The sequence below is a fragment of the Triturus cristatus genome, chromosome 1_1 (assembly GCF_964204655.1).
Source record: "Triturus cristatus chromosome 1_1, aTriCri1.1, whole genome shotgun sequence".
Lineage (NCBI taxonomy): Eukaryota > Metazoa > Chordata > Amphibia > Caudata > Salamandridae > Triturus > Triturus cristatus.
Window position 1 is genome coordinate 580,546,466 of NC_140579.1, and position 25,959 is coordinate 580,572,424.

At 42.0% G+C, this 25,959-nt stretch overlaps 1 protein-coding gene across 19 annotated transcripts in view; it reads right to left on the bottom strand.

The window, feature by feature from the left end:
* The window catches only part of ANKS1A (ankyrin repeat and sterile alpha motif domain containing 1A), a 1,389,901-nt gene that overhangs the window by 327,721 nt on the left and 1,036,221 nt on the right, over window positions 1-25,959 (bottom strand). For 9 of the 19 annotated variants that reach the window (XR_014978928.1, XM_085645485.1, XM_085645414.1 and 6 more), the window contains 2 exons: window positions 5,035-5,076; window positions 988-1,054 (listed from right to left, as the gene is read on the bottom strand). Coding sequence is in view for 16 of the 19 variants with exons in the window: in XM_085645485.1 (XP_085501611.1) it covers window positions 988-1,054; window positions 5,035-5,076 (109 nt within the window). In the remaining 3 variants the exon portion in view is untranslated. The remainder of the gene's footprint in view (window positions 1-987; window positions 1,055-5,034; window positions 5,077-25,959) is intronic. The other 10 variants (XR_014978931.1, XR_014978939.1, XM_085645444.1 and 7 more) reach the window with 2 other exon arrangements.

The window sequence follows — 25,959 nt, forward strand, 5'->3', positions numbered from 1 at the left end:
GGGAATAGATGAAAGAACATGAGGAAGAGTTTAACAGGGAGCATTTGGAAAGGCAAGAGGGGGCTTGTGCGAGTGGTGGGGAAGCATACAAGAGAGAATTAATTGAGCGCATGGGTAGAAGCTTATGGGGAGACAGCAAAATGAAATACAGGAGTTTGGAGGGACAAAGTACACAGAGTGCAGGGCTTGCCTGGTGGAGCAAAACTGAGCAATGGGGAGCAAGATAGTTATGTGAGGAGAAGCACATTAGGGTCAGAGATAGAAAACACATGCCCTCTCACGGAGTGCTTAAACACAAATGAAATAGTAGTTCCCTCAAAACGAACAGTGGAAGGCTACAAGTCAGCCAATCAAAAAGATGATAAAAGGCTACGTTCAAGGGGAATTACAAACTCAAGATGGGACAAAGAAAGGCATCAAATGAGAAGCAAACAAATAAGAGTAACCATAAAGCCAACCAATGCTAAGCAACTGGCAGGCTGCAATTCCGCTTAAGTTTTTGGCAAGCCCACATAGGATCACACGCAGCTTACGCTGTCTGTTAAGCAAGACCTAAAAAACCTTTTAAACTATCAGCGCTTGCATCAGGAATGCTTGCAACACTTTCTTTAGGCACCAGTTTTCAATCCACTGACAACATCCATTGTAATGGTCTAATAACAAATTTTTTGACACAGCAGCATCAGAGGTGAGCATTGATTTCCAAAATCTATAAATCCAGCTTCTTAAGTGGAAATCTTTCAATACGCAAACAACCAATATTAGAGAACAAATATTCAAGGTTGTTTGCCAATGTTCTACAAAATGGGAGAGATGAGGAATACATAATTTGGAAGCGTTCTCTGAAACAAATGATAACAAAACAGTTGTGCTTTATTTTGATTGGCAAGCATAAATGAAATGTAAAGGTGCCCGATCAAATAACATGGTTTAAGATGAATGGAAAGAGCAGAAAAAAAGGCTCTTAAATCATAGGTGATAACTTACCTAAGATTGTTTGTCGTTCCTGAGAAAACTCTATTCCTTTCCCGATGGAGTTCATTATTTGATCAATCTGAAAAAAAGTAAACATGGGGAAACCCCGGAAAACAAACGGATTAACTGTGGAGATTGGTGAGTTGGATCTCAAAAGCACCCACCACCAGCAGAATAATTCAAGCAGCACAAAGACACTGAAACCGAGATCACCAAAACCCAAGTTTAACTAAAGCAGCAGCGAGGCATCACACTGTCACCATCAGCAAAAAAATATTCTATTATCTACCAAGGGTGAAATTTCCTCATGCCCACCCTCTGACATGCCTTCTAGCAGATCGATCACAAAAAAAAACATAATCCAAGAAAAAAAGAGTTCCGCTTGATAGCAACATCAAGCTACAGACAGAACATAAATGAAGAAGCAGTGTTTAGCCACAGCATACCAAAGCATATCTAAAGATTCCAATAGTTAGAGGGTAGGGGTGGAGGGAGCATTTCACATCAGGTTTTTTAAATACCCATTAGTGATGTCCACTTACAACAAAAGGTAAATCTGGTAGACTCCTTGTAGTGGCTCACCACCAATCAACCTACTCAGAGATGAATCTGAAGGATTCCTAAAAGCATTTCCTAACTACTCACCAATCAGCATTCAGTCTCACCACGCAGAATTCAGGTCTGACATACCCTCAAATCTTTTCTCACAGGGTCATCAAGATTTTCTTGCCCAACCATCCTCTAAAGCAGGGTTCTCCAATGTCAGTCCTGGAGGGTCGGATCCATGGCAGATTTTTAAGATAACTAGAATTATATAAATGGGGATATGCTAAAAATCTGGCATGTATCCGGCCCTCCAGGACTGACTTTGGAGAACCCTGCTCTAAAGTAACCATGCCCCCTAAAGTTGGTTTCTATCCCATGCCCTAAATTGAGGATAAGTCACTCTGTCTTCAGACAGCAAGCACACTTACAGCTCGACAAGATCAAATCCAACCTTAGGCTAATACTCATCCAACTCTATTACCATACTGTATCCATCCACAGTATACTTCCTAATCCTCAGGACCGATTAGTGCAAATATCTTCCACTATAGCTGCCAACTCTAACTCTATCTCTGGCTCAGAGTGGCTTTGTTTCTTACTGCCTAGGCGGCTGAGTATGTGGAGGCAAAGGCTTCCTAACTGCTGGCAAGGATCATGGCAAGTTGTGTCTGCTGTTGTCACTTTGCTGTGTTGGACTATATGAAAGGCACCGAGTGCCTTTGTAGCAGGTGTTCTAAACATCTGAATTTGCTCAAATATGTGCTTAAATACATGGAACCATCAATAATCTATTAATTTAATGAGCATCTACAAGCAAGCTAGTTGGAGCAATTTAACATGAAAATAGACAAGAGTTCTTCAAATCATCAAACATTTGCTACCATGCATGTTTTGGAGTTAAATTATCATTATTTGCTGAATTTATGTCCTTGGCCTGTATCTCAAGATTATCCATCCCCATGTTTTTCTCTTGTCTCATCTATGCTACATTTTAGTGTATGTGCATAGTTCCTTTATTCAGTATGCTGCATGCAGTACTATAAACTTTCCCTTCGGCTAGCAATTGGATATTCCATGTGTACTTTTCTCTCCTACTGTTACTGGATCAAACATATCCAGAAAATCTCAACAATGTCTGACATCCTTCAATTAAAAATGTTTCTCTCTGGAACAAAACTTCTTGCTTTGCTGCTAGATCTCTATTTAATGTATTTGTTATCCAGATGCTCAAACTTCAACTTCTTTGTCAATTGTTGCGCTCCTCCAAATAGGTTTTGAAGCAGTGTGGTGGTGCTCATTCTCTGGTCTGCTTATTAAATCTTGCCTATTTCTTTTCTACCTAGATATATCAGTGTTAGGAAGCTTTCGTATTATCATCTGCCATGCACTATTTTTCAGTTAGTTAAGAGGTGCTTGGAAAGAGCCAATCAATAAGAATAGTTTCTGTTGGCCAAGAGAGTTAGACAGCAAGTTGAAATCCCCATTATTTCCCACTGACATGTCCTATTTTGTATCTGTTGTACAGAGAAGCTGGTTGTCATATAGTGAACTTGTATTTACTTATAAATGTTGTCCATGCTATGAGGTTATTACATTTAAAACCGGCCTTACAGTTCGGACACCCTAATGAAGAGTGCCTTTGAACCCAAGCTACCCCAAATATTTATGTACGCACTCCGATATCTCTGGATTCAAACTATCCCAGGACTATTTCAACACACTCCACCACACTGTTTCTGGGATAAAAAGTTTTGGCTGTTAGCACAACATCTGGAAAATTAATCAATACTACTTAAAGATCGTTATTACTCTGGATACATCCAAGCCCTATCTACCTCGGGATATGTTCATTTCCTTAACCAAACAGCGTCCACCTTGAACACACTGGAATGCATCAGACAAACCCCATTGCCCCAAAGTGATCCAACAGTCTATGGAAGACTACATAAAGGCATAACCTAACTCCACTGTTGTATGTGTATACTTGAACCCAACTTTCCTTCATAATAATTTCGCCTTAACTCAGACTGAATTCAATCCAACAAGCACCACGATTTGTACCCAAGCCTACTTTTGGCCAGGCTGTCTCATATGTTTTGCCAAGACAACTAACATACACCTCATTCTCCCAGAGTTTATATTCAGATACTGCAGATTAAATACACAACACAGTCATTGCTTGCAATGCTGACCCCTTTCTCAAGGAAAATCATGGGTGTGTAATAAGATATCAGACTCAAGGCCAACCTCTCTAATTTAATATTCAGACACTTATGAGACCTGTTGTACCAGATTATTCTCCATATTGAATCACATCTCGTTCTTCCTTTCCACACACATTTAGTCGGAACCACACTTCGGTGCACCACTTTCCTGGCATGAGGAATCAATAGGTACTCTAAGCATAATTTCACAGCTTGTTTTTGACAAATGGCACAAACCAATTAACAGACATTGGGGTCTTTGAGGGAGTGGTATGAATGGGCTTCTATGCAGGTTAAATTGAAAAGATTAGTGCAAAGTAAGGGGCACACATTCTCATCTCACCTCATGAAGGTCAAAATGGAAAACTGAAGTAGGATTAGGGCATTTACACACCTAGATGAGTGAAAGATTGAACCTTGCATTGTAGGTTACTGAAAATATACGACAATGACACTAGGTAGTTGCACGTACCTCACTGTAGCATACTCTTTGAACCAGTCAAACCTTTAGGTCTACCCACAGAGCACAGGTTTGGGTTAGGTTGGTATAGCACTGGGCATTTAAATGCCAACTGAACTATCAGACACCCCAAATGTCATAAAGACCCCCAGACACTCACGTTTTGGAAGCCATTAAGTAGTTATTTTGTTAGTTAAGCTGCTCTCACAACACATTGTCAGTTTGTCTCAAGAGAGTAGGAACTCCTAAATGTTGAACACTGTGTTCCTGGTCAGCATTCTATAATGTGGAGATTTACACAATGTCACTGTTCAGGTGTGAAGCAGCGTAGCTCATTTTTATGATATACTTGGAACTCTCTGCTTTTACCTTACTTTGTGAGCCACAACACCATGCTCCCAATAGCAAATACCTTTATAGACGAGGTAGAGGCCACCTCTGAGGGATCCAGTTGAATGGATAAATTACCCATGCAAGTGGCTGAATCATATTAATGTCCATAAAAGGTCTAAATGCCATGGTTGTGGTCAAATCAGTTTTTGATTACCTAGATATACTTATCTCAAGCTCAAGATCCAGAGTACAGTAATTGGGAAATATCTGCTCAGGTTACTAAGGAGCTCACCAAAGACCCTAACAGCATTCCAATGTTTAACTCAAAGAAAAAGTAAACGCTTGTGTCATTTTATTATTTGGTGCTGTTAATGTTTGGCCTTTTGTCAAAACAAGAGTTGCACAAACTTTTTAAACAAATGGAAGAAATGAATATAAAGGAAAGTAGAATGGAGTATGGGAGAGAGCTTCCCACCGACACCACTTCCCAAACAAGCACAAAGCAGGGGGTCTTACACTGTTAGATCGTTGGGTACAAGTTGGAAGCTTCTGGTGCTGCTGGAAAAGTTACAATCATGAGCACAATTTGCCAAGTTTCATAAACTTTTAACAAGGGTAACCTACCCGAGGCAGGGCTACAATCATCTCAAAACCAATACACATTATTCACAACAAATCGCTTTTCCATGAGGTACAGATCACAGGATAAAAACTCACAAACGTACACATCATTCAAACATGGTCTAGATTGTTTGATACGACACAGCACACATCCTTGCCAAAAGCAACTTGAGTAGTTAATGGTCTCCGGCAATACTTACCAAGCTAACACGCTTGTCAGCGCTTCATACTATGTCAAGCATGGTCTTAACCGCATAAACAGATAAAGTATAACACAAGGGCCTAACTGCTAACAAATGTCCACATACACACGCGTATTGTTCTTTGAGAAAGGTTTTATTTGCAAATGAGTACGGCGCCACACATTTGACACAATTACAGGCACATTATTCCTAGTACAATTTTTGGCCTTGACAAAAGATCAATGTATACAAGGCTATTCTTTCCTATCAAGTTCAACCACATTCAGTGAGTAAGCACACATTTCGTTCCTTGACAAAGGCATGCCACAAAATACAGAAGAGGACAGCAGGGACAATGTTACTTCATGAATAGGGTCTTAAAAGAAACAAACAAGAGAATGTACAACCAAGCAGTGTCTTCATTGCTAGAACGTGGTTCGACTTCTGTATCTAATTAAGAGCACAAATACCAGCCTCATTGACATTCGCATTACGGTTTAAGGAATAAGTATGCCCACTCCAATGTTACTCCTGAATGGGGTTACTCTAGGTTACCGATTCAAAGTTTACACAGTTTTCCACATTAATAGCCACAATACTATTTGGAGAGCATGCACAAACCACACTACTCACCAAAGAACAATTAAACTGGTCAACACTGTCAATCATGCAACTTCTTGAGAATGGTCTCACTTAGGGCACTGGCTAAGAGTACACATTCTGATGACAGACAGCTATTTTTGAACACTAAATGGAAATGCACTGGTTACTTTCAGAAAGTATACCCTTGGCACTCAAGTATCCAAAATCCTCAAGTATATAATTGATTTTAAGGTCGAAAAGAACACAATCTAGATGCCAGCCAGCCACAGAATAGTAGAAGATGGCTAAAACAATATTATAGAACATGTTTGCTATAACAATGCAGCCATGTTACTCCAAATATGGTCTCACAAGCACAGACATGCCCTAGTATACATTAAAGGGACTACGTAATATGCTGAAAAGTTAATCAACCAAAGCTGGACGAGTGTCAGAGTAAAACTGAGTTTTCACCGATTGCAGCAAATAGTAATTTCAGAAGATTAACGCCTTGTAAGTGAAATCAAGATAAGCAATGCAATCATCTTCCCGGATGAAGAAGTTCTATTTCGAGTAGTCTTACAGCAAAGTATGTCCATGACGAACAAGTGAATTTGACCGTGGCCTCATGTGATTCCTTGTAGTTACTCAGACATCTGACAATTCCTCTGAGTGTCAAAGTTGCTTCAATTGCTAGAGCAATTATAGACTCAAATAGACTACAGGAACTCAGATTTTGATTTGTTTTCAACCACTTGGCTTTTGCTTTACGGAAAAGAAACATTATATTCAATAGAAAGTTAATTTAAATTATATTTATGGTTAGAAGAAAGGAAGATGGAATGAAGTGTATATAGATATATATATATTTTCAAAAGTTTCCCCCAGAGATGAGGCCCCACTCCTCCACAGGTCAGTGACATCACTTTTATTATTAACAGGCTGGTTCCCACTCCGTACTGGTGCCCCCCTGGCCTTACGCGTTTCAAGGACACAATCCTCTTCCTCAGAGGCCAGAACACGAGCAAGCCACATTTACGTGCGTCTGCACTGTCCCATGTAAAGTCATTAAATGCTTTTAATTAGCCTCCGGTGTGCTGCTCTCGCATTGCTTCCTGGGACCTGCAGTCCATCAATGCACTTTTAACTCCCTCCAGTGGGTTTGGAGCTCGAGTTATTTTAAAGGGGCCACTTCATAGCTCTCCATTAAGCCCCCGAGTGAGACACAGTCTGTTCAATTAAAGTACCTGCTTCGCCGATTGCAAGGAAAAGTTCCTGCACAGACCCAACTTGGCTCCAGGGTGGGGCGTCGCCTCCACGGCCTGGAAGCGCCGTGGTTTCATATTTCCAAAAGTTTCCCCCAGAGATGAGGCCGCACTCCTCCACAGGTCAGTGACATCACTTTTATTATTAACAGGCTGGTTCCCACTCCGTACTGGTGCCCCCCTGGCCTTACGCGTTTCAAGGACACAATCCTCTTTCTCAGAGGCCAGAACACGAGCAAGCCACATTTACGTGCGTCTGCACTGTCCCATGTAAAGTCATTAAATGCTTTTAATTAGCCGGCTAATTACTCGAGCACCAAATATATATATATATATATATATATATATATATATATATATATATATATATATATATATATATATATATATATATTCACCTTTGTTTTCCCCGTGGGGGCTCCCTCGCGCACACACGGAAGGAAAGCAGCTTTGCCAGTAAATGTGTGTTTCAATTCCTTTATTCACAGCATGCCAGTTCCAAAAAAACTCTACGCGTTTCAGTCTCTGCGGAGACCTTGTTCACGAGACTAGCAGTGACTCAAAGGTTTTGGGGTTTTTTAAACTCACATCTAAAAAAATGTAATGACATCACTTCCTTAAAGGTGCAGCTAAGCATTCTGGTAACTGTGGTACTTAACACAAATTGTTATTCAAATAACGATAACTTTGTAAATTGAAATCATAATTGACAAACACATGAATGGTATCATTGCACTTTGAACTAACCATATTTTTATATCCGCCATTGGTGCAATATGTTAGATGATTTAACATAAGACTCCTTAATTATTGAAAGTGCAGATAAACATTTTAGTACCTGTGGCATATAGCTGAAAAGGCAGGGCAATTACTCTACCATTTCTGTATTCTTTTTTTACACATTTAAGCCGTCATTGAACAAAAGTTGTTCCATCATGAACAATTAATATCATACTCATCATTCACCAAAGAGTTATCAATTATACTGAGGGAATCACGGAACAACCGTTTTATCTAATCCTCCAGTGTGCCAATATTCTAGTTAGTATAAGGTGAAACTCTTATGATAATAAGATCCTGGTTATATATCTTACGCAGTCAATAAAATCAGAAATGTATGGAGCCCTCCAGTGGGCTTTTATCCTAAAAAAAAAAAAAAAAAAAAAAAAAAAAAAAAAAAAAAAAAATTATATATATATATATATATATATATATATATATATATATATATATATATATATATATATATATATATATATATATATATATATATATATATATATATATATATATATATATATATATATATTTTCACGTTCTCCAAGCCTCCATGCAGCAAGGACTTCACGGCACCATGAAGAAGAGCCTGAGCAGGTAGTTTCTTCCTTTTTCACATTTTTATTTTTTTCAACCATTATTCATGCAGAAAACATGGACGGTCTATGCGTTTCGGCGCTGTGCCTTCAACTGGACTATAGAGTCCAGCAGTCTAGATCGCCATTTTAAAGTGACTAGTGCCCATTCAAGTCCCTTGTTCATTTTTGCCATTTGTGCAAATACTAGACAGCTAACCCACTTAATACTGTGGTGGCGCTTTACATCTGCCATTTTCCACACTCCATTAACTGTAAAGCACATTAATTATCGTTTAAATCTTTAAGATACATCATGACAAAGTGCAAATGCATAATTTTCAAAAAAGTACCATTGCAAAAAGTGCATTGAAAAGCAATTTGTGCAAATCGTTTAAAAGCCACAGTTCTAAACAATTTCATGAAAAAGGGGAGGGGTACTTAGAATAGCAGTAATGGTTTAAGTTTTTTCATCGAATCTTTAAAATTCGTGTACACAATTCATACAATTCCATCAATAAAATCATTGAAAATTTAATCATTAAAAATATAAAACAATATATTAAAGAAATATAAATAAAAAAAATGTCAATGTTAAAGATCCAATGATGAAAATGTGTAATGTTCTAAACAGTATGAAAAAATAGCTGATTCAATTCAAACAACATGGGGATCAAAAAGGGCATTTGATGAGGCCTCTCATAAGAGATGTATCAGATCATTAAAGGTTAAATTCATAATCAATAATTGAAAATCCATGTGGAGAAAACACAATCATTAAAATCTTGTAGTACGAGATGTGTTTACTGCTTTCATGTATGACTAAATGAGACATTATAAAGTATAGTTCCCATCTAAATGATTTGTTATTCATACATACATTTTAACTCCATTCAAAATGTGTCTCTAGAATTGGATAAAAAGATCGTTTTCATTACCAAAACATGTATCAAGTCCTCATGACAATTATCAAAATAACAGTATGCATGAATGAAAGTTCTTCATTTCCCCCTCCTCTGTTTTCATTGAACTACATCATTTTCTCTTAAATGGGGATTCTCCCTCATTGTTCAATTTCTCAGTTTGTCCCTGTATCAGGAGAAAGTGGGAGTTTCCAGATTAATTTGAACATCTTCAGAAGACGTCATCACCAAATCCAATGTTGCCATCATTGTAGATGTATATGGAGCTCTGCATCCTAGTTATGGCCAAAGGGGTTCTCAGTTCCTACGGCTAAGATGTACAGAGACACAATTTTTCTTAATTCCATTATTCTGTTACCTCCTCGATTCTTTTGAGGCACAATTTTTATGCCAAAGTATTTTAGATCTCGATCATTACTAGAGTGGGGTTCAGAAAAATGTTTAGAGATGGGATAAGAAAAATCTTTATTCTGGATGGATGGATGGAGATATATATATATATATATATATATATATATATACACACATATATATATACATATTACCAAGTAGCGGTTGCCACTGGGTAGTTATAGTTAGGACCACTTTTCTATAAGAAAAGCATTTTTCAGTTTGCTTATAACTTTTGTGCTGTTGGACAAATCTTCAAGAAACTCTCCCCACCCCTCCCGCCGCAAGCTCCGGTCTGGAAAGTGTCAGCAAGTTGGTTTGTAAAGCAAGGGCCGAGCAAAAGAGGGGTGTCCCAAAAATGCTTCTTCCAAATTCATTTTTCCATAGGATGCAGTTGTGCAGGCAGAATACATAACTTTGCTATCATCTGGCAGCAGTGAAAAATGCTGCCCCCGCCTGCTCGGGCGCAAAGTGAGTGAGCCGGCTCCTGCCAGCACCACTATGGTTGCTGGCTGGGGCTTTGGGGCTCCCCTCCGCAGTGCCCAATGAATAAGGACATGTGGAGCACTGGGTGAGCACCAACTTTTGAAAAATGAAATACCGGTTCCTGCCAAGATGATGGCTAGGGAACCGGAAGGGCCTTGGTGCCCCCCTGCGGCCACCAATGATTTTGGTAATGTGGGTGCCCCGGGTGGGCACCCATGTTAGAAAATAAATAAATAAATGCAGGTTCACACCACAGTGCTGGCTGGGGAGCTGGCCAGGGCCGCGGGTCATTAGGGCCCCCTCCACCTCTCCCACCAAGTTAGGTAACGGGGGTGCACCAGGTGGGTACCCAGTTCACAAAAGAAATGCAAAAATGAATGAGTGGCAGGTGCTGCTCATTTATTATTCACTACTCTGTTGAAGGAGCGCCCAATAGCTCCCTAGGGCTTTATATAATATTTTTATTGCTAGGGGTGCCCCTAAAAGGAGCGGGGCACCACCGACATTTTTTTATTTTTTTTATTTGGTGTGGGGCTGCAGGGAATGCAGCAGCACCCCAGCAAAATAAAAAATTTAAAAAACCACACAATTAAGTCTCCTCAGTCATTGAATTCATGATCACAGGAGAGCTTAACATACGTTTTTAAAAGCACTCCCAGCTAGAGTTATATGCTCTTCAGATGGAGTGCAGAGCTGCTTTGTGGTTCGGCTCTATGGCTGTAGTTTGCAGATTTAAATTCTTTTTAAAAAAATACTCAAAATGTGTTTCATTTGTTTAAATAAAAATGCTTTACAAAAAACAATTTGAGACACCCATTATTAAACTTTGCAATGTGTGAATTGATGAACTATACATTTGCTTACAGTTATTTGTGACTTTTTGACAAAGACAATAGATTTACTTGGTCGTTGTGCTGAACCCTTGATAAGAGCCTATAAGTGCACTGCTTTTTGTATTTTGACACTTTAACAAAGCCAGTAGGTCTGCCTTACTTAAAATGACACCCTTTATATTCGTACTTGACATAGTCAGCCATGTGCGGAGCAGCCCTGTGTCCATCCCAACGTGACCGAGCGTGGTGGGGGAGGGTAGAGGGGGACAGGTGCCCACAGGGGGGTGGTTGCAGGACCAGGACAGAGGCCAGGCCTTGCGTTCAATCCCACATATGGCTATAGACATCTTACTTTACGAAAAAAAAAAAACTGAGAAAAAAGAAGGTTAAAGTGATGCTATAGTTGGTAATTGTAATATTACTTTACATTTTTTAAAAACCTTTAAAATTCAATGGAAAAAAAACTATGTTTGAAGGGACTTTATAGTTAAGTGAAAATGTCAGTTAAAACATACCATTTTAAACAAACAAAAGCACTGAAATCCTTCAGTTATCGTTATCTCAAGTAACTATAACTTGTGCCCTTGCTATGCACTGCTACTTACCTCACATATTACATAAATCATGACATGTTTTATGACATCAATGATAACATTCCTACAACATATGAAATGTCATCATTGATAACAAGTTTTTGCATAGCGGGGCGCCATGGGGCCCTCTCGAGCTACTAACAGTACAAAGAGGATACGGTTGGCTTGGACTCCATGTTACTGGCAGGATGGTCAGACCACTTCGTCATCGTATTCCGCTGTAGTACACCGTTGACGCTAGTAACCAAAGGTCAGCATTAAAAGACCCAAATGCTTGCTTCTAGACACACAACAAATCAGTATGGAGGAGCCTGCCTCTAAAGTTACCACTTACTTCCAACAATAAAGCTCTACAAAGAAACAATGCAGGACCTACTTTGCTCCATGAAAAACTTAAGAGACCTAGGGACAACCCATCTTGCTTCTGATTGAATGAACAAAGACGACAACTCAGAAAGACCGGACAAAATTGGAGAAGAGACCAGATATGCACATCCCTCACTTGCGCTTTGAAAGAAACAGATAAAAAAAATATTTCCAAGGCTAAAGCAGACTTCTTCAAATCACAACTTGACAGGGCCACAAACCACCAAAACAGGCTATTTAACATAATCAGGCAACAAACTGCCCCACATATTACCAAATCACTAATCCCTCAGAGGAGCTCTGTGAGACCTTTGCAGAAAGGTTGCAAAGATTAACCAATCACCCAAACCTCGTTACTTACCACAAGTAAGTCCAGGGCTCTCAAGGACCTAACCAGAATCATGTCTAATATGTAGGGGTGGGCGGAATTTGCGTAGTTGCGTTACGCAAATCTCCGCGAAACGGTAAAAAATCTCCGCGAACACGCAGAAATTCCGCGAACACGCGGAATTGCTTGTTCGCGATGCTTTTTTCCTGTTCACAATTGCTGTTTGCGTGCTCGGGGAGAAATATCTCGCGAACACGCATTTTGAGAACGCGAACAAGCAAAAATTTCGCGAAATCGCGGAAAGCAGACTTTTGAGCAATTTCGCGTTCTCCGCGGAACGCGAAATTACGCAAATTACGCAAATTCCGCGAGCGGAACGGAATTTTCCGCCCAGGCCTACTAATATGACGCCTATCACATGAACATCAGATCCCAAACACTCTGCCATCATCAAGGAAATCAGTCCCCTCATAGCACCCCTCTGGACTAAAACAATCAATACCTCATTGTATCAAAGCATAGTCCCAGACTGTTGATGTAAGGGCAAGTCACATCTCTTCTGAGGAAAATAGGAGCCAACCTTTAAGATCTGAAAAACGTTTGCCCCTTCACTAACCTCCCGTTCCTAGACAAAGTCTTTGAAAAATAAGTACTTCACCAACTTGACCAATATATCAAAGAGTAAGACCTCTCAGCATATCTTCCAAGGCAGGTTGCAGCACTGAAACAGCTAATCTCAAAATCAAGGATGGCATAACCAGGTTGATGGACAAAGGAGAACCATGCCAACACATTCCACGGTACCCCAAAAAAACATTGATTCTACTAACTCACTGGAAATAACGCTTCACAATAACCTCAAAGTGAAAGCAGACATCAAGGCTAATGATAAATCAGCACCACCCAGCCGAAGACTGATCAAAAAACTCAAGCCATTAATACGTGAAAAAACCTCAAAGAGGTGCTACAAGCGCTCGTCATTCGAAGATGAATTTGCCTCAGAGAGTGAAGAGAGCCAGGAAGCCAGTCATGTCCCTGTATTTTCCTTAAAATTATAGTGTCTTGAAGATGAGCACAGCTTTACATTTGTAGCCTGCTGTACTATATTTTACTTGTGTGAAATTATGGCTGATAAAACATTCCCTCATGGTTTGCAGAGAATGAGGCAGAGAATGAGGAAGCCTCCTTTTCTAAGATGCTCTGGTTGTCTGCATGACATGGCTTGGCAGTTCGGGCTGGACTGTTCCCATGAGGCACAGGGTCAAGACTGATTTGCATATGGCCATGTCTGAACTGGGGTGGCGTTGTGAGCAAAATAACGATGGAGTAAACCCAGATCTGTGACTGGGGGTGAATGTTTTGCCAATGTGCAACATTTCGTCCATCATCTTGTGTGTTTTGCTGTCTGCAGTGACTGCCAGGATTTTACCGCTTTAAGTGCACAAAAAAGTATGGCAACTGTGATCCTGAGTGCCATGGGGCTAGGTGTAGAGAGTAACCCTTTAGTTGGTTTTTCACCCTCAGGCAGCTGTATATTAAAAAATATGTATACTTAAATTAAAAATAAATGCAAGTTAAGGTAGAAAGTAGGAAATACGCCATTTTATATTAAGAAAACTCAATTAGTTAAGACCACTTGGTCTGTAAATCTTGTGTATTAATTTTCCAATGAGCACGGGACCACCGCTTTTGTATACACGTGAGCATCCGCTGTGTTCATCAAATTAGCTGGGTACGCTTAGAATTATCACATGAAATGAATGTACATTATAATAATAAACACATAGAAAAGGTTTTCTTGAAAGCGGTTTTGCAATTTATATTGTGTATTTACCAGATAATTGACCGTTTATGATGATACGAGACTTTATAAGTTACAATTTTGATTTATCTTATTTTTTGTATTTAGAGAAGAAGGTACGTCAGGATGGAGTCCCAGCTAAATATTTGCTTTTGTAATGGATTGTTTGATTTTTAGTCTGTTTTCTGCAAAACGAGATATTACAGTGTGTCTTCCATGTCTATAGTTTTTTCGCGTTTTTAAGGGCGTTAGAGCACTTGTAATAGAGTGCTGCATTGATGCCCGCTAGGTCGAAATGCATTCCCTTTTGAAAAAAAGCATCAGAACACATCCAGGTGTCTAATGCTTTTGGGCATCCAGAAGCACATTTTAATTTCAAATGGGACTTGCACTGATGATGTGGGTGAAAGTAGCCGGAGGCTTACAAGAGGTGTATGTGTGTGTTCGTGTGCATATATAGATATATACATATCGATCTATATACACACATACATGTATATTAGATAAATATAGATCTACACACAGATACACTGTTGCTTGCTTGTATATATCTACAAGGTCCCAGACTGTGATAGAAAGAACTATGCCAGTCGTTAATTTAAAATTGTAATATATAGAGAGTACAACAGACTGCGGCAAAATATTCAAGAGATAAAAGGCCAGTTGTACTAGGAATGAATTTGGTATAAGAGGTCATAAATTGTGCAGCGACTTTAACCAAATCCATTCTATTCTTGCTAACCGACCTATATACTAATACGGGACGTGTGTTTGCTAAACCCTAATTCGTAGAGGGTCTCAATTTGACCTACCTCATGAATATTAAAGAGGTACATCGGAAATTGTGACCCACAATCACAGACATCACAGGGATGGTGGCGTGCTCAGGTTAACTGAAGAAGAGGTGTGAGAAAAATAAAAAATAAAAAATTACAAATAAGATTCTTTCAAGAGTAGGCAGTGGTCCATGGGACCACTGCCTATTATAAAATACAGTTTTCAAGTATTTATAAAGGGAAAGATGTAACAATTCAGTTTGGTCACAAATCTGTACATAATTAAAAGCAGTTTTGCGGTCGCAAATGGCTTAATACTGCGAATCGGACCCTTTGCTAATGCAAAAAGACTGCATGCATATGGCATAGTTTTCTTTAAACATACCTTGTTAATAAAGTTTAAATTAGAAGGACACCTCCCTAACATCACCTTTCTTTCTCAAAAATAATAAATCTTTGTCATCATGAAGCCTCAAATGTCTCCACCAATTAAAGTCTTACACAGGAGCCAAAATATTCTTTAAATTTTCATCTAAAAAAAAATCACACACATTTATATTTCATTCAGATGCAGGCATCCTGGCAAGGCGGCTTATAAGTTTTTGTTTACAAGAGTTTTACACTGGAAGCGCATGCTGGCAAGGGATAATTGTAGCATTAGCTTCTCCCCTGCCCACCATCATTCTAAAATGTAACCACCAGCTGCCACATCTGCATAGGCGACCATTTTTTTTTTCCTTAATAAAATGTGGAATAGTTAAACCACATATACAGCTCACCATTCATCACAAGATAAAATGTTTCATAACTACTGAATGGCACAAACATCAGGTGCCGCACAATTACAGCAAAAAAAAGCAATACTGAGCTACAAAATTTATTTTTTTGTGAAGCAAAGTTTCCTAATATTAGCCAAAATATCCTTGGGGAGTCTATCACTGGCACCCCAAAAACCCTCTTGACACCCTTGAAGGCCACACTTAACCGGGCAGCCAGGCTTGTTTTATAACTCCATATACACCGTCACATCGAGATAATACATACCAGGCGTAACTGGCTCCCCGAGGCATTTACAAGACTGCATAAATTGTACACAAGGCAGTAGACCATGGAACTGAAAAATCAGTAACACAAAAAATTATTACATCCGGAGGACAGTGCTCGCTACACAGTAATAATAATAGTATTTGTAAAGCGCTACTGAGTAGATGTTTCAAGAACCACACAGATTCTAGAAATAAAGATCGCAATAACGATCCTTTTCAGTAAATGCCCCAAGAATTTTTTAACTCCCTCCCGCCAGAAATAAGAACTAGTCCCGCTACATCCTTCAAGAGAAACGTGAAAGCAATGCTGCCTGAGAAATAGCATAGTCCTTAATCCCTTTTCACCAAACGACCACCCTCAGATAGAAGGACAAATCTAACTTAATAACTCAGAGTGCTTATGCTTGTACACACGGTCAATCATAGACTACGGCTCATGCCACCAGTATATACTGTAAGGAAGTCACTCGGGATTTCTGTATTAGTAACTGCTACCCGCCCAGACTGCAAGTAAGCTGACGACCTCTGTTTTATTCACAATCTATGTTACAACATCCTGTGTGCAGCGCTTCGATTCTGTCAGGTCATGTATGCGCTCAATAAAACTATAAAAAATTAAGCAAAAATTCGGCCAAAAAAATCTTCATTAAAGCGGGGTACAATGGGGGGCGGAGCTTCGCTTGCAACGAAGATGGCTGCTTGAGCCTCGGGCTCCGACACGCAGCACATTGATCCTTCATAGATCCGGCCCTACACGGCTTGTAACCTGTAGTAGGATATTAAACAACTACATTACTACATATTACACACCCCCCTTTCCATAATAAAACAATAAAAAGAAAACACTTACATGAATAACACATGATCAATAGTACACATAATCTCTGGAGTGAATGGGAGCAGATCTCACTCTTGAACTGCTTCTGATTGAATTGTCTCCACCCCCACCAGGACTTGTACTAAATGATGGTACTACCCTTTCCACATCATTTTGAACATCACCTCTGTCAAAGTTATCACAACTCCTATCAATGTGCGTTAGAGCATCCAAATCAAACCAATCCTGTCTTTCCCCCCTTTTACACAAATCACTTTTTTGTAAAATGATTTTTGCCTGTTCCTTCGTTACCTTCACTAAGGCATTACTATTCCACCATCCCCTGTCCTGAAGTAAGACAGCTGTCTTATAGATTGTCACAACTTTTACAGGTTCGGAAAATTTAGAACATCCTTTACTGACCTTCTTAGGTTTCTTAATTAAAACCCAATCTCCAACTTGCAATGTCCCTTCTTTCACATGCATTCTACTATCATAATTTTTTTTATAACTATTCTGTTTTCCTTCAACATGTTTCCTTACCACATGTAAGTCAATATTGTGAAAGCGATCACATTTATCCAACAACCAAGTTGGACTAATTGCAGAAATGGGTCTTCTTCCTCTTAACAAAACAAAAGGTGCAACACCAGTGGTGCTTTGTGGAGTAATGTTATAATTCCAAACCTTAAAATGCAAATAATCCGCCACATCCAATTTATTAGCTACAGCTGTTTGTACCCCTTCTTTAATCAATCTATTCGCCCTTTCCACCAATCCATTAGAAGCCGGACTATACACTGGTACTCTAATGTGTTTGACATCATGTTTACTGAGAAAATTAGTAAATTCCTCAGAGACAAAATGGGACCCATTATCAGTAACTACTTCCTTAACTCTTCCTTCAGTGTAGAATAAATTTTTTAAAAATACAATAACAGAAGAAGAATCTGCACATCGCACCAAAGCAAAATACAACCACTTAGAATAATAATCGATTGCAACCACTATATACCTTTTGTCACCACCCAAAACATTAAATGGACCTGTAAAATCGAGTCCAATTTTTTCCCACGCATTGTTAGGCCAATCCACTGGGCACAAAGGAGCTGTTGAAGTTTTCCAATGTTTGTCTGAACACAAACATTCTGCACACATTTCTACATATCTCTTAACCTGTCCGTCAATACCAGGCCACCAATAAATCTGTCTGATCTTCTTCACTGTAGCTGATATTCCTAAATGTCCCTCATGAGCCAATGAAATGATCTTGGACCTGAGGCCAACTGGAGGAACAAACAAGTCTTGTCTCAACAATATATCATTAACCAATGACAATTCCGATGCCACCTGAGCAAAACATCTCAACTCTGTAGACATCCCCCTATCACATGGCCACCCCTCAATAAGACATTTCTTTACTTGAACCATGCAATCATCCCTTCCACAGCACTCAACCCAATCCTTTTCCGATATCTTAAGTTGTTCATTAACATCATTGACAGTAAATACATACTCCACATCTTCCCATTCTACTTTTCCACTGTCATCATCCTCTGTTGTCGGCAACCTAGACAAACAATCCGCCCTTACATTCCTTCCACCCGGAATATACTTAATATCAAAATTAAACTCCTGTAACCTAGATAAGATCCTTATTAATCTTGAAGAAGCCTTATTAGAACAGCTGTCACCCAGCATGTAAATCAAAGGTTTGTGATCCGTGTGCAATTCAAATCTTGTTCCCCAAATATACATTTTAAATTTCTCCGAAGCCCAAGAACATGCTAGTGCTTCTCGCTCAATCGTGCTATAATTCTTTTCAGCACTATTTAATGTGCGTGAAGCAAAAGCAATGGTGCATTCCTTACCATCTAACATTTGGCTAAGAACCGCCCCCAAACCTTTAGCACTTGCATCCACCGTAATAATGCATTTGGCTCCTTGTGTAAATGGTTTAATAGCAGGAGCTGAGATAATCATTTTTTTTACAGATTCAAAAACTTTTTGGCATTCATCCGACCAAATATATTTCGCATTCTTCTTTAGAAGATCTCTCAAAGGTTGTACGATGACAGCATATCCTTGAACAAACCTTGCATAATATTCACTCAACCCCAAAAAGGACCTAAGTGAATCTTTATCCTTAGGAACACTAGCATCGTTGATACCTTTCAATAAGGACACCTTAGGTTTTATGCCTTCCGCTGAAATGTTATGTCCTAAATAATTGACTTCCTGCGTTAAAAATTTACATTTGTTAATATTCACTGTCATCCCATGTAAATGTAACTTCCGCAAAACACTCTCCAACAACGTAACATGTTGTTCCACACTCTCTGTATGCACTAAAATATCATCCTGGAAAGTTTGTATACCCTCCAGATTCCCAAAAATTTCATCCATTAGCCGTTGAAACACACTAGCTGCGGATGCCAATCCAAACGGCATCCGCTTGTACATGTATACACCAAAAGGTGTTACAAAAGTTGTAAGGTGTTGAGAACTTTCAGCTAAAGGTATCTGATGATACGCAGAACGTAAATCGATAGTAGAAAAGAATTTACTACCCCCTATTCTGGCCAACATTTCATGTATTCTAGGGAGAGGATGGCAATCCACCAAAATATTCCTATTAAGTACTCTTAAATCCGCACACAGACGTATATCGCCAGAGCTCTTTCGTGCCACCACTGCAGCCGAAATCCATTCAGAGGACTCAACCTGTTTAATTATGCCCTGAGAACACATGTCTTCTAACAATTTCCTGAGATCTTCTCTAGCTGAAATAGGTACAGGTCTAACCTTCTGTATCACTGGAATAGCGCTACTTTTCAACTTAATAGTGTGTTCGAAATCTTTAATTAAGCCAACCTTGTTTGAGAATACATCAGGAAACTTCTCTAACAACTTTTGTGTAAAACTATCCAAGATAGTTTCTTGAACCGCAAGGACCGGCATTTCGCCAATAGTAACCGGCTCATCATGTCCTGGTCTTAACATAATCCCTAACAGAGCTTGATCTTGCCATCCTAAAATGTCACGACCATTGACAGCCACATAAATTTTTGTGTAAATACTCCTTCCTTTGAATAAAATGCTATCATCAAAATAGCCTTTCATGATTATATCATATTCACCAAATGCTTTTGGATTAATAGTGGTAGTCTTTAACAACTTTCCTGACCAGAATTTATGGAAGGTTTTTTCAGCAAGAATTGTTATAGGAGACCCTGAGTCAGCCATGACATTTAAATTGATGGCCCCTATTTTAACATCACACAAAGGACCCTTGCAACGTCTACCCGAGTTCCCTAACATATTGACTTCAATCGATGCTATAGATACATTGCTTACAGCATCAGACAAAATATCGTTCTCCACTTCAAGTTGGCTAACTCTAAGTTTTGCTTTGCTAGCGTGGCACACATTATAAAAATGTCCTACTCTTTTGCAGTTGTTACATCGCCTGCCCTGAGCCGGACAATTTGGAAAATTACCCAAATGAAACTTAGAGCCACATCTATAACAGGTCCCACCCACTCTTTTATCATAACTCTTCTTTACAACATTTTTATGTGAGACTAAATTTACATTCGTTTCATTCATTTTGGAAGACATTTCGACAACATTCACACTGGACGTTGAAGTGTTGGTGGTAGTCGTAGACTCCGATAAAATTTTTGAAGAAACTACTGAACGTTCAATACTTCTGGCTATGTCCATAACTTCATCTAAAGAAGGATCCTTGCATGTCAAAATGCGTTCCTGAATTTTCTTGTTGAAACAATTAAAAACCAACTGATCACGAAGAGCAGTATCTAAATAATTTCCAAATCCACATTTAGCTGCAAAAACACGCAACACTGCTAAATAGTCTTCAATTGATTCATCAGAGGATTGCTTCCTTTTGAAGAAATTATGTCTCTCAACCATAACCGATGGTTCATCCACATATTGTCTTCCCATTCGTGCTAATGCCTCTTTGTACATATCCCAAGTATCATCACGTGAAGGTGCAGGGTAAATGGGTAAATTATCAAAAACTTCTTGACCCGCATTACCCAAATGGTTAAATAACAATGCTTTTTTACGTGATGCAGGATATTTGGTAGCATCGATGGCCTCAAGATAATTTTCAAAAATTCTGAACCATTTACGCCAAGGTTTGATGGGTTTTCCGGGTATCTCTAAAAACGGGGGCGGCTGCATTACATTACTACTATTACTGGCAGCCATAATACTTTACAAATATTAAAACGAGTAATGAGTCAAATACTAATGTGTCCGTTTATTCTATAACTCTCCAGTGTTTGCGTAAAGTGTTTCCAGCAAATAAACCCCAAAACGATCAAAGAATAGACTGCCAAACGCGTTAAAACGAAGCTTTTGTTGTTGCTACGATACCAATCCAAAATGGCGGCGCGTTGGGTCACGTTGCGTGACCTTGCGTGTGACTTCACACGTTACGAATAGTTCCAAATGACGCGCAATGAGTTTCTGAGGTAGCAAGAGAATGTCCGCACCGCTCGAAAAATGCGGCCGAAGCAGCTTCCAACGGTGAACTCGAGGTACGTGGAATTTACTCACATACGAGTTCACACACGTCGCACCAAGTTTCTACTTCCTTCTCTTTTCTTCCTTTCCGTGAGAATCGGAACACCCAGGTTCCCAAACAAGTAGAGTAGAGTCCAGATCAGGCGCTCACCATCCGGTTCAAGAATCAAGCAGAGTAGGTGTCGATGTTCCCATTAAGCCGAAACACAACACGGCTCCACAGCAGATCAAATGCACCATGCAGTAAATCCTGATCTTCAAGAGTTACGTTAGGCAAAAAAAAAAAAAAAAAAATATATAAATCCACTTTCCTTGACCTGCGGTCTTATTTTCCCAATGTCGGTGAGTCCATCATCAATCCCAGATCGTCGCCAATATTTGTAGTAGGTTCTTAATAAAGAATTTCCAACCAGAAGTATAAAGTAGAATGATGTTTATTTCAAAAGCAGGACTCACGACCATCCACTCCTGGATCAACTGCTGGCAATCAAATAATGCCCACTCAACACACAGTGAAAAGAACACCACTACACAGAACATTCCAACCCAAGATTCCTTAAAGCCATATACATATTAAACAACTACATTACTACATATTACATAACCGCAGCCAAAGTAAAGATTTGTGCGTCGGGCTTGGTGCGCTACCCAGCGACGCGACTCCTGTGCTGAGGGACGCTGCCGGGAATGTGGGACGGCCGGCGGAGCTGGGTGCTGCGCTGGGCCGCTAATCCTCGGACACCAGTGCGCGCACAGGCGGGCGTGCGTCGCTGTGCGTGCGGCCTGCGTGCTTGATGTGCCGCGGCCCGTCCTGCCGGCTCCCGCTGTTACGGACCAGGCTCGTGCACAGAGGCAGACGCGACGCGGAAAAGACACCCGGAGTGTTGCCGCGTACCACGGTGAAAGCGGGAGGGGCGCTTGGGACTGCCGGCACCTCCGCAATCAACGAATCTCGGGCCGGGAAGGACCCGATGAGTAGGAGACTCGGCCACCATTGTCAGGCCGCGTGTGGTGACCAGGAGCAGGAGATGACACGCGGGGGGCATTGAAGGAGCACCCTGGGGCTACGAACTGATGCAATCACGCTGATGGTAACTCCCAGCCGCATGCTACCTGGATGAGACACGGCAGGAGTGGCCGTGAGTCGCGGTGGTGCGGCGACCACTAGAGCAGAGATTGGATTACCGCGTTGGCCAGAGACAAGTTGCGGATTGGCCGACCAGGGGACTGGGGGGTCGGCGCCTCAGACAGCTTGAAGCCGCTGCTACACTCAAAGAGGGGGTGTTGGCTGCAGGAGGGTGCACGGGTAAGTGGGGGCCCGGAGTGAAGCCCGTAGTTGGACATCCTGGGGAAGCTGAGAGAGCAGTTTTGCCACAGCGCCGCTGAACTGCAGGCCGCGGAGGGCGAGGAGTGGGCGGGAGCCATCGCGGTGGTACCCCCTTGCCCAATACATCTGCCCTTAAATTTGGAGGCGAGGCGTAGGAAGAGCATCGCTGCGCGTATGGCGGAACAGTGGACCTGCTTAGGGAATCTGTGCGGCGACACCCGCTAGGGGGAGTACCAACGACGACGCTACACCCGCATTTAGAGCCGGGCCCCAGGAAAGGAGACCGGTAAGGACTGCACCGGGTGAGACAGTCTGCACATCGGCGCGCCCTGGTTGGCACCTCTGGGCGTATTCTTGGACGGGGTGTGCGACGCCGCGCGGCGGTCACCACGATGGGCAAGTCAAACAAGTCCCAATCGAAACTATCATTTGAGCAGAGACGCCCCAAACCTCAGGCCCCTGCCGAGGGGGCGGACAGTGGCACCTCTGTCCCGCCGGCAGAAGAACAGGATATTCGAGGCCTGCTGCTTTCCATGGAGAGAGGACTGCAAAACAGTATCACCTCCTTGGGCGCAAAGATCGACGCTCTCTCATACAGGATTGACCGAATGGGGGAGCGAACTGACAAGCATGCGGAGAGACTGGATCAGTCGGACCAACGCCTTGCTGAAGTTGAAGAAGCACAGACTTCGTTGGACACCGACCACAAGAAACTTGGACGTCTCATGCAGGTGTTACAGGATAAAACAGAGGACCTTGAGGCACGTACTCGTCGCTGCAACTTGCGCATTACAGGCCTGCCGGAGACGACGTCAACTGGTAGAATGGAGTGTTTTGAGGAGTCGCTACTGGTCGAGCTGCTCGGACAGGACGTGTTCTCAAGGATGTTTGTGGTGGAGAGTGCGCATAGATCCCTGGGACCCAGGTCCCCTCCGGGAGCGCCACCGCAACCAATCATAGCGAAACTACTGAACTACCGCGACAGGGATGCAGCCCTCCGTGTGGCGTGTGAGAAAAAGACACTGGTATATGAAGGGTCGACCATCTCGCTCTACCCGGATTTCACTGCCAGAGTGCAGGAGGCCAGGCGGCAGTTTGTTCCAGTTAAAAAACAGCTGCGGGGACTGGATTACGCGATGCTGTATCCGGCCAAGTTGCGAGGGAAATCCCACATCTTCCTGGACCCAAAGGCACTGCAGAAGGCGTTGAAAGACTGGAATAAGGAGCAGAAACGGAGCCCAGAGAGACAGCTGCCGGGGGAAGTGGCGGATGGCTCGTTGGAGGAACAGGACTGAACCTGGAGGACCGGCAAGCATGTGTTACATTTACTTGGTACCTAGGAGGGTGAAGTGGGTTGGGGTGTTGTGGGGAGTAGATGGGACGGGGAGCAAACAGAGACTGATGGATAGATGCTCGCTGAAATGCTGTCAGGCTGCATGTGCGGTGATCGGCCAAATATCCTATAGACTGTACATTGGGAAGTGAGGGCTGGCATATAGGCCTTATCCCGGCGGACAACACGTCATGTAAGGTGTCGGGGAAGGGTGCACGGGCCGGGCGCGCAGTTGGGGATTGTGGGGTATGTAGAGACGTATACAGGGCTGTGGTCATTGCATGGCGGTGGGGCAAACATTCGCTTGCTGCGCTTGTGGGTCGCAATTGGGTACAAGGTGAAAACCAGTTCTAAACTAAGGACTGAGCGACCTCCGCCCGCGAGTGAATACCACAACTTGGGGGGGGGGGGTTAATTTGTTCAGGGTAGGGTGGCGGGAGGTGCGGGTAGCTCCCTACAGGGGACACGGCATGGCCGAGTTGCGGGTGGTCTGCTGTGGGAGGGGGGGGGGGGGGGGAGGGTAATGGGTTTCACCACCCACGCCAGGGGGGTAATGACTTGGTTCAACCCTAAGTCGGACTACAGGTCGCATTTGTTGTCAGAGGACGACAGAGGCAGGTTTGTGCTCTCCCGTTGTCAGGGTAGAGGGCTGGACTTATTATTAGTTAATGTTTATGGCCCAAACTATGACTGCCCGGAGTTTTATACTGCGTTAGCTAACACGGTGAGGGACTGTGTAGGGCCACACATGTGTGGGGAGGAGATTTCAACATGGTCATGAATCCAGGCCTTGATGGATCGGGAGGCCCGGCTAGAACGCAGGCAGCAGCAGCTAAAGTAATCGGAAGGGAAATGCTCTGTATGGCCCTTGCGGATGTGTGGAGAACCCTTAACCCTACGGAGGGGAGATTCACGCACTACTCTGCCTATCATAACCTACATACGCGTATAAATTACTGGCTTGCATCGACGTCTTATGTCACAGGTCCGTGCGTGCCAGGTGCTGCCGAGCACTCTATCGGATCATTCCCCTATATTGCGGACCTTGGCTACACCCAGAAAGACCATTCCTCCATTTATATGGCGGTTTCCCCCATACTCACTGCTGGACCCCCTTTTTAAAGAAGAAATGGCGGAGGCGATCACGCTGTTCTTCTAAACCAATCTGGGTTCAGTGGATAGCTTCCAAACGCTTTGGGAAACATTTAAGGTTTATATTAGAGGGGTGGCAATAGCCAAGCATTCCGGGGTACTGCGCGATATCCGGCAGAGACTGTCGACATTGGAGCGCAAGCTGGGGGACTTAGAGACTAGGCAACAGTCTGAGGCATCGGAAGATACTACAGAGGAGCTCTAGGCACTGTTAGCGGAATACCATGAGGCAGCAGATGCAGAAGTGCAGCATTTAGGAAAGGACGTTACGGCCAGGGTGTATGGGGAGGGCGATAGGCCGGACGCCGTACTTGCTAATCTACTAAAAGCCCGGAGGGGTAGAGCCGCTATCACCAAGGTCAGATCGGACGAAGGGGTGCTATTAACGGAGGAGGCGGACATAGCTACGTGTTTCAAGTCGTATTATGCTACTCTCTATGCTTCCCGACAGACCGATATGGAAGAGAACATACGAGACTACCTCGATCATATTCAGTTACCCTTTCTCACTAATGCACACAGGGAATTTCTGGCCCTCCCCTTAGAGAAGGATGAAATTATGGAGGTGCTGGCGGGCATGAAGGCGAATAGCGCACCAGGGGCGGATGGCCTCACGGTCGCCTTTTACAGAACCTTTATAGACCTGCTGCTCCCACATATATCGGCACGGTTTGATGATATGTGTGTTAAGGGCCACATGCCACAGTCTTT